Source organism: Rhododendron vialii, chromosome 4a, assembly GCF_030253575.1.
Source record: "Rhododendron vialii isolate Sample 1 chromosome 4a, ASM3025357v1".
NCBI lineage: Eukaryota > Viridiplantae > Streptophyta > Magnoliopsida > Ericales > Ericaceae > Rhododendron > Rhododendron vialii.
The window spans coordinates 15,810,070-15,820,164 of NC_080560.1; the positions used below are offsets into that span (position 1 = coordinate 15,810,070).

Genomic DNA, 10,095 nt, shown 5'->3' on the forward strand with positions numbered 1-10,095 from the left:
TGTACAAGTGTTTTTCGAGTGCAAATACGTGCTTATGCAAATATAGTACTCAAGGCTCTATTTCAACATGAATCAAAGTAGGGTGATTCCATTATTTCCATATCTATAATACTCAAAACACCTCTTCCCAATGCAAGATTCATACCCTTTAATTCAAGACAATGTCTTTCAATTCAAAAAAAAAAAAATTTCACATTCACACCTTCTAGATAAAAGAAAAGGCATGTCTCTCCAATAAAATACTCTTACAATTTTTAAAACTTTACAAGGTTAATTCCAACAGAAAAGTGGGTTCGGGTAGTCAATTTTGCCAACAAGGCTCATTAATTTGCCCGGTGAGTTGGAGATACTCTAAGCTGGGAGCCAAGGGTCTATAAGTAGGCAACCCTACAAGCGATGTCCTTTATTGTCTAAGGCTTTGTTTGATAAAATTGAAAACTGAAAACTATAAAATAAGTACTTGAAACTGAATACTGAATTGTTTAAGCTAACAAGCTGTTTGATATGTACTGAATTTTAAGCACTGAATTAAATAAGCTGTTTGATTTGTCCAGTGAGCTTAAGTCTGAAAGTCATTAATTTTCCAAATTTACCCTTCATACATTCATGACTAGTAAATCATAATCAATTATATATATAGACAGAGATACCGCTATCAAAATAATAACATTATATACAAAATATTAGAAAGACACTAAAAAACTATTCAAAATATTGTTGATCATTGAAACTTCATCAAATATTAAAGTAGCAAAATCAAATTTAACACTCAAGAGTAGTTTATAGAATTCAATTGCATTGCAATTTGCTCTAGTAAGGTGAGCATAAAAATTTGATCAGCTTGGGTTCATCCTCCACCTGCTTCGAAATTATCCACATGATGTTGAGCATTGCCATAAGAAGCATTTGGAACGTTGAATTCGTCAAGAAATTGATCTGAAATGCAAGTCCTCCGAATAAAATCATGCATGGTTATGCAAGCAATCACCATATTTCTTAGTACTGCAAAAGGATATGATGACATCCTTTTTAGTATTGGAAAACGAGACTTCAGAACTCCAAAAGCAAGCTCAATCACATTCCGTAACCTCGCATGTGCAAGGTTGAATCGCTCTTCTTTATTCCTAGGATGCCAACCATTTTGGAAATCAGCTAACCAATACCACACATTTCGGTTTGGTGCCATAAATCTATGTGTATGAGTATATGCTGCATCACATAAAAAGTATTTTCCTGCACAGTAGAAGAACAATTATGCTAGGAAATATTAGCATCTAATTCAAAACAATCATCTAACCTGGAGGAAGAATTGGAAAGTTGTTAGCTGGATCACTCATAGTTTCTCTTAGCACCCGTGAGTCATGTGCTACCCCTCCCCAACCATCCCACACAAATGTAAACAACATATCAAAGTCACATATAGCAAGCACATTTTGGTAACATTCTCCCCTTCCTTGTCCTCTGTATCGAATTTGTTGGTCACGTGGCACAACTGCTGAAATTAGAGTTCCGTCAAGCGCACCTACCGCACCCTTACAAGATTTTAAATTATAAATTAGCAAATGAAAGCACAATAATTCATATTATGCACAGTATATAAATAAATACCAATTGAAATGTGTACCTTCTAAATGAAATAGTACCTGAAATATGTGTCTAATACGACGGTTCTCTCGTATTTGATGTGCCAGCTGATCATAAGGTGTGTCAACAATCATCTCTTTTGAGAAGTTCAGCATTGCATGCAATACTTCATAAAAATACCTATGTATTGTTTGTGTTGAATGATTGAATCTTCTTTTGACAAAATGATTCCGTATATTGTGACTCAATGCTATGAGAAACATTGGGACCTTTTCTTCTACAGATATGTAACGACTATTTTGAAGCCCTCCTCTAATACGAAAGTGATGACACATACATACGAATGTTTCTATTTTCATCCGTAACATTTCCTGACAATGTGCAGGGTTTCTTGTTACAAGTTCTTTCATATATCTAGGTTCGGTAAGCATAGAGTCAGTATTAGGCCTTCTTCCAATACGTTTTGTCCTCAATATTTTGATGATCAAAATAAGTGTGATAATCTTTAATGCACTCTTTTGCTTATCAGACAACATGCTGCGCCAAACATTGCAAGTACTTAATTAGATAAAGATGAGATAAATATAATGACATGTCAACCAAAAAATACAAAGGTATAAATATTAAACTTTATAACAAAAACAATTCCAATTTCCAAGCAAACCCATTCCTAAATGTAATCAAAAAGAAAAAGAAAAGAAAGAACAAGCTCAAGCAATGTCTCAAGTTCAAAATCAACTGCCTATTCACTATAATTCAAAGTAATTCTAACTTCTTGCCATTCAACTCTATCCAGCTCTCTCTAACTACTTCTCGTTTTTTATGTAATAGCATCCATTGCTCCCTGTGTGCCTTGCTCTCGCAAAAAATGCTACATGCAACTATATATAATGGGTCGCTCATATCAAAACGTTGCATATCATCTAGAATACGATTGCATTCTTCTAGTGTGGGCCCATCAAAACTTTGTAAAGTGTGAAGAGCTTCAAGCAGTTGTTTATCAAGATCATCGGATGACTTGTTTTTCTTTTGCCATTTATTACCATGTTTTTCCACGCCACCATTTGGCGAAGAAGGTGTCTCAAGAGATCTAATGTCAAGATTAATGTACGTTTGTGATTGTGACAGAGTGCCATAAGTAGGAAACCCTTCTTTTGACAGTCCCCATGAAAATCTTCCTGTTGCTCTAACACTGTCAAATAATGCTTTTAACTTGTTCGAATATTGTAATCTAGTATATCGAAACTGTTTGGCATTGGGGTTGGCCTGTAAAATTATAATTGTATAAATCTCATATTCATTGAGTATCATTTTAGCTTTCAAAAGCTTTGAAACCACAAGATAAAAAGTTTAACATAAGAGACAAATTATACCTGTATGTACTCACTCCATTCCTCTGTACTCCAGTTGACGGTATTAGTTACAGGATCGTAACCGTTACTAGTTTTTGAGATTATCTTTGACTACTCTCCATATTTTGATTTCAAAAAATCCCAATGATTTTTCACCTGTTTTTGAGTTAAGTTGAGACCTTCTCTTTGTTCAAAGCTATTAGAATCCTGTCCCAACTTTCTTTTTTTAACTACCGCCATTTTACCATTCTCCGTAGATTCTTTCAAGCACAAATCTATAAAAAGTTTATAGAGATCTGGATCTTTCCAATTTGCTCTAGCAGCATCTCCAGAAGCCATCCCTACGAGAAAATATCTTTAGTTTTAATCCATCTGAATCAATGTATTGAATCTAATTAACTAATGTCTCAGTTGAGCTACCAAGACAAATTTTCTACTTATGACGACTATAATACAAACAAGAGCCAACCCAAAATAAACTTGTCAAACCAAGCTTGTGGTTTCGGTGTCCCAAATCCAGGAAACTTATCATAACCAGGGATGTAACATTCAATGATCCGCCTTTGAACCTTGGTTCACACTCTACGTATCTTATTCTTTCAAGCCCTCTTTCTTCTATCCGAATTGCTATGATGATCAATTTCTCAAAAGCATCAATCTAATTTGAATTATCTTTCTTCTGTCTGAATTGCTATGATGATCAATTTCTCAAAAACATCAATCTAATCTAAAATTCTAGTTGCCTAAACCCATAGAATATAAACTGAAATTCTTTCAAGCCCTCTCTCTCTCTCTCTCTCTCTCTCTCTCTCTCTCTCTCTCTCAATTGCAATTCAAAGAAAAAACTAAAAACCCACATCTCAAATAATATAAATCGGAAACCCCAAGTAAAAAACTAAAAATACATGGACAGGCCATGGCAGAGAGAGAGAGAGAGAGAGAGAGAGCAAACCTGGAGATGGGTCTTCGTCATTTGTGGGGTCAAAATGGGAGGCGAGGGCAAGGAAGAGAACGAAGACGTGAGAAAAAGAAAAAAAAGAAAAGAAAACATCGGGCTCACATTGAGCGTGTTCAACGATAAGTGATAAGTAGGGGGGACCTACTTATTTTTTTACTCTTAACTCTTTACTTTCACTGAGCGTGTTCAGTGGACTCTTTTGTGGTTATCAAACCAACTTATTTTATTTTCACTTAACCTATTCAGTTTTAAGTACTGAATTAGGTTATCAAACATACCCTAAGTCAGTCAATGAATGGAAATAAAGCTTAAAAAGGACACCAGTACTGGAAGCACATCACTATTCCCTACCACATCTTTCGCAGAAACTGTGTCCATGGACCTTGCAAGGCAATAGGCCTTCCGAGAACCTTGGTGGATATTTTCCAAGAAAAGGAACCAGAAACACAAAGGGAGAGATACAATGTTGCACCTTTGTGCAACCGGCCAGCGCAGAAACTGCAATCAAAGGGTGGTGGAAAATGGACACCAGTTCTGCGACTTGAAGGTGAGGCAAAGTTGCCCAAAAGTATTTTGAAGAATATGTGTCATGAATTGAATCAATTGATTCACATGGGTAAAAGTCAACAGCCACACAATCTGTCAGAGCTTTTACGAAAATCCAATAATAGCTTCAAAGGGGTTGTAGATTTTGATAGTAAACAGGTTCAGTATTGTTGGATGTTGCTAATGGTGACATTAACCAGCATTGCCATTGCACTCCCGGGCATTGAGAATCATTAAATGGTTCAGCAAATGTTGTATGGGCAGTGTAGACACCCCAATTTGGCCTAATGATTATTTCAAGTCCCACCTTGGGAACCATCCCGATGATGAATGGATACAGTGATTGCTGATTGACTTCTCGTAAACCCGTGGACTTTTGGTGAGTACTTTTAGCCATTTAGAGGATCCAATTCAGAGCCAAATAGCTTTTCAGACAGAAATACAGAATCCTATGAGAATCTATCTATCGACCTTAACATTCCTCGGTCACCAGATCCATTCTTCAGCCACCAGATCCATTCTCCGGCCACCAGATCAATTCCTCGGCCACCAGATCCATTCTTCGGCCACCAAATCCATTCCTCGGCCGCCAGATCCATTCCTCAGCCGCCAGATCATCTTTTTCCAGAATTCTAGAATGTTCTGTCATTTGTTTGATCAACATACCAAAACCCTAGCAGCCTTTTTCCAATTCTTCAGGGCTACGAAAAGAGATTTGAGCAGAGATCTTCTAACCCTAAACTACCTTATTGATTCACGCCATTTGATTGGCCGGAGTGAGTCACCAATTGCCTATATAAAGAGGCCTCAGGGTTCTGAAATTAACATTCAATTCATCCATCTCATACCTCTAAGCTCTGTAGAAATCATCTCTCATATCCTCTCTACAAAAACCCTAAACCTTTGTGAGCAGCCGCATCCCGAGCGATCAAACCCCAAAGTGCAAACCCTAATCCTAGGGTTTCGAGAAGAAAATCAGTCAATCACCCTCAATCCGAAGCAATCAAGCACTGAGGGATCAAGGTGGTAAGGCCCAGGGGCCTATGGTTTGATTCATCTTTTGTTTTTATACTTTAATCGTAGTGTTTTAATTCCTGATTAACTCTTCATTCTGGTGTGAGGAAGAACACCGGCTAGGATATCATTCCCACGACCGGTTCATCAATCCAGTAGGATCCTACGACCGTGAAATCAATTCACCGGCAGCGGGATCCATTCTCTGGGACAGTGTGTTGTTTTCCTATTTATTTTCATTCATGCCTTACTTACTGTCCTGGCTCACCATATTTACTATTAAAGGCTAAAAGCCAGTCCATGTGTTTAGAATTAAATAAAGCAAATATATATCTTGTATCGAACGATTATGGGCCAGTCTCACGATTGGGTAAAGAAGGGTGCCTAACATCTTTCCCTTATTGTACTTTTGACTCCCGTATCCGGAATCTCTACTTGTTTTTTCTAGTTTTTATAAACTAGGTGGCGACTCCGTTTTGATGATAACTGTTATCGTGTGGCGATATTCCTAGCCATGGGAATATCCACGATCTTGGTTTATGAAGTAGAAACAAACAAACATGATCAATCTGTATGGAGATGCCCCGTTTGGGAGATGTCTATAGTTTTTGACGACTCTGCTGGGGACTTGAGAGCTATAACCCGAAAGTTCAACAAAGAATTAATATTTGCTTTATTTAATTCTTTTTCATGTGCATCGAGCGAGCAACCCACGTTGAGTTCACCTAATATCCCGGCATGTCACGGGCTATGTTAGAGGTTCCAGCAAACTCCTAACGGAGCACCCTTTAAGACTATCCGAAACTTTGCATATTGTAGAAAGCCATAGAACTCTTTCCAAACTAGGACAAGAAATCCCAAACAGGTTAAGACTATGTGTTGCATTATATCTCAAACTCTTTCTTGATTAAATGATTATCACTCTCTAGAGTTTTAATTGCTGTAGAAGATGAATTTCATTTTATTACGAGTTTGTGATAGAGTCTATCTCTCTTGAAATAAAGAGAAGTCCTTGTATTTCTTTATCTCTCTTTGAGATAAATTTTGACTTATGAGAGATTGCCACAGTCCTCAGCTGTTAGGAGTTCTTAAAAAAAAGGTCTTCTTCTTCCTCTAGGATTTATAAATATCTTTCTTTATTTCTTCTTAATCCTTACTAGGATCTTTTCAAAAAAAATAAAAAAATCTTTCCTTTTTTTTAGATTTTATTCATTTCTTTCTTTTTTGCTAAGATCTTTTCAAAAACAAAAAAGAGTCTTTCATTTTTCCTCCAGATTTTACAAATTTGTTTCTTTTTTTTTTTTAATTCTCGCCAGCATCTTTAAAAAAAATGAGAGAGAAAGAAAAAAGAAAAGTGGGGCTTTGTCAATCTTTTATCTTGCATGACACATTGTATATATGATCTCTTGATCGCATAATTGTTGCATGATTGCCTATTGTATTGCATTGTTGCCTAATCACATAACTTCATAGTACTAGTACGTTGTTCAACCACTTGGTTGCATGCATGGTACATGGGTCATCATATTAGGGGGCAATAGGCGTTGGTACACACTGCACAATCACTTGATTTGGGATGTCTCAACATGAATGTAATTAGGCTTTTGCTTCTCTTAGATTTGCGTTTGGACTTAGCTGTGACAGTTGTGGCCGCCGATATCTCAGAAGCCCTTTCCCTCAGAAGTTGATAGCGCCGTGATCCTAATGGAAAACCATGAGCTTGCCCAACAAGTCAAGGACATCAAAGCTACCTTGGCTCGCTCAAAAGGAGATCAAATCCTTGATTTTGATGGACTCTGCCTTTTCCCAAATGCCAAACTGCCAGAGAAGTTCAAGATGCCCGATATTGAGAAGTTCAATGGCACCAGCAATCCCACCAGCCATGTCCATCATATCATCAACACCCTGAAACTTGTGGACCTGAATGATGAACTCATTGCCCAACTTTTTCAAAGGACTCTCACAGGTAGTGCTCTCGACTGGTTTCTCACTTTGGACTTCACTAAGTACAAAGAGTGGCAAGAAATTGCCAATGCTTTCATCAATCAATATGCCTACAATAACCACTCGAGATTTGGAGATACTCAAACAAAAGCCAAATGAGAGCTTTGCCAATTTCTTACTAGGTGGAGAAAGAAAGCCGCACAGAAAGCCGCACAGAAGAAGACCAAGTCAAAATGGTGGTAACAAATTTACAGCCACAGTTCCTGAGGCACGTGTATTCCCAAGCAATTTCTACTTTTAAGTGCCTCTATACTATTGGATTGCAAGTTGAAGACGACCTTAATCAAGGATTACTCGACAATGGAGAAGTCAGCCACAAGGTAGAGACAAGCACAAATACCAACAATGATAGTGGTATTAATATGGTGAGATCTCATCACAAGCGTAAGAGGGAATTTGTTCCTCTTGGAATGAATTTAGAAGATGTGTTCCACATCTTAGAAGCAACAGGCAATCTGAAACCATTGCAACCAAAATTTCCTAGTAATCTTAGAAGGGTGAAGAGTATTGCAAGTATCACCAAGTGACTGGTCATTCCATTGAACAATGTGGGGCTCTCAAGAATGCAGTCCAGGATCTCATCGATCAAAGGGTAGTTGATCCAACCAAGCTAGATGATTGAGAAGCAGCGGCCAAATTCTGTCATGTGTTTTGAGTCAATTTTTTTATGAGTCTCAATTAGCTAATTTTTGGGCCTTTCTTTTGGCCCTTATTTGCTTCTTTTTAGGGTTTGAGTCTCGAGTTTGTTCTCCTTAGGAATTTGAGTCTTGAGTTTATTTTCTCTTGAAATTAAAGTCATTTTGTTCATCATGGTTTTGGACCAACTCTTTGCACTCAACATGAAATGTGAATCTCTCTAGGAATATGAATCTCCTTAGACATGAACTACGTACGGCCTGATTCTCTTTAGAGATACGTAGGCACCTTAGGGTTGGCCACGTTTTTTAAAATGCTTTCTCTTGTGCTAATTTGCTGCCATGGAATGCTCATGATAACATTAAGTGTTGAAAACAATCCTCAGGGGTTTCAAAGTAATCTCATGATATCGCTAGAAACACATCATAAATCACTCGAGTTGTCAAATGCAAAGAATGAGTTATGACCCTTGTCATTCATGTTGAGTTGAGAGGGAGTTGAAAACATTTGTGTGCGCTCATGGAGCCACTCATAGGAAAAAACATGTTGCTAAAGATAGAAAGGAAAAAAATGAGCTCACTAGATTAAAAACCCTCAAGGGCGGTCTAGGCAAAAGTTAGAGCATAAAAAAAATGAAAATTTGGCCATGTCTCCATGCACCCACTTTGAGTCTCGAGACTTGTCCTCGATTTTGAAGAACCACTTAGTAAAACATCAAAGCCTCTTAATCTCTTGGTTGGGATTCTAGTTGCTCTGTCGCATGATTCAAAATGAAGAAAGACCATCATTTCTCTATTCAAACACTTATCCCTTGCTAGCCACATTGAGCTTCTGAATCGTTTCTTTCAAATAAAGCCTGCTAGACAGCCATCCCCCACACTGGGGTAGATAAAAATGTAATGAGAGACGACTACAAAATGAAAAGTAAGCATCCCATCACACAAGGGGGTTTTGAAAGAAGAAAAGAAAAATATTATCCCTTCCAATCCAAAAACAGGGAGCATTTTGAAAGAACATCTCTCTCTCGTACAAAATAGAACGATTAGATGGCTGCTAGCTTTTGGAACCCAAGCATGAGTAGAAAGTAGGTTTGAGCCGTTATATCCCTTCCTTTCTTAAGCCAACACCCTAACCTACAATATGGTCCATAATAAAGTCCTCTCGGATTAAAGAACACGATTTAGCAACAAGGTCCTAGATACTAGGGGCATAACCAATGTGGAAGGTATGGACAAGGAAAGGTGGTATGAAGTAAAGGGACACAACTGCATCCCCCTTTTTATAAGCACACAATCTCCCATGAGGCGCGCAGTGGTCACTTATCAATCCAACTCAAAGTAATCAATTCATCCTGAAGCAGTAAACTCGTTAGGGTCATGGGTTCATGGAACAGTTTTACGTCTCTTGACGATTGAGTGGTTTGAATGTGAATCTTGTAGGTAAAATGATGTGGTTTTGAAATCCTCAAGGAGAAACTTTCAAAATTGATTTTATCCTAAGCATTTTTGACACAACAATACAAGCTCAATTACTTATTAACAAATTTTCATGGAGATAACATGGGTTTTCCATTTCATGAGGAGTGTAACTAGAAGGTCCCTTGGCCATACAATGTGTTAGCAGTATCGCTGGAGTGTTGCAATCTTTCAAGTCTCTTGGGTTTCATCGTCTTCTTTGTCATAGCCATTTGGCTCGTATAGAGTTTGTTGCCATCTTATGGTGTAGGAGAAGCACTAGCTTGAGTACGCGAAAGTTGAGATGTCCCAAAAACACTTGTTTGCATATCACCACAATCACATGGTTGCTTTATGTGTAGTTTAGACGGTTGCATTGGCCTCTTGGCCCACATAGTTGATTTGTCTACATGAGCACCTCATTGTTTAGTCTTATCTAGACATTTCCCTGGGCCTCTTTAGCCCGCGCATTTGATTCACTTTCATGTCTTTATGGTTGTTGTGGTTATTTGGTCTTGCATTGGTCTCTTGATCTAATACTTGATTT

General features: G+C 37.8%; 1 protein-coding gene across 2 annotated transcripts; it reads right to left on the reverse strand.

Annotated features, from left to right (window-relative positions):
- Positions 1 to 456: 456 nt before the first annotated feature.
- LOC131322474 (uncharacterized) lies at positions 457 to 4,172 on the reverse strand. 2 transcript variants are annotated; one of them, XM_058353803.1, is made up of 5 exons: positions 3,889 to 4,172; positions 2,958 to 3,277; positions 1,644 to 2,850; positions 1,298 to 1,532; positions 457 to 1,233 (listed from the first exon to the last, which is right to left on the reverse strand). In XM_058353803.1, exons 3-5 carry the CDS (start codon positions 2,118 to 2,120, stop codon positions 848 to 850), a joined length of 1,098 nt encoding a protein of 365 aa, XP_058209786.1. In that variant the 5' UTR covers positions 2,121 to 2,850; positions 2,958 to 3,277; positions 3,889 to 4,172; the 3' UTR covers positions 457 to 847. The 2 variants fall into 2 exon arrangements, with proteins under 2 accessions (XP_058209786.1, XP_058209787.1); XM_058353804.1 differs by lacking the exon at positions 2,958 to 3,277 and having other exon boundaries at positions 1,644 to 2,121.
- Between the last annotated feature and the right edge of the window lie 5,923 nt (positions 4,173 to 10,095).

Coding starts and splice junctions, on each gene's coding strand:
- LOC131322474 (XM_058353804.1), bottom strand. CDS start 2,120: ATGTTGTCTGATAAGCAAAAGAGTGCATTAAAGATTATCACACTTATT. Junction 1,533..1,643: donor GTATTAGACACATATTTCAG/GTACTATTTCAT, acceptor AAATCTTGTAAG/GGTGCGGTAGGTGCGCTTGA. Junction 1,234..1,297: donor CTTTCCAATTCTTCCTCCAG/GTTAGATGATTG, acceptor TCTACTGTGCAG/GAAAATACTTTTTATGTGAT.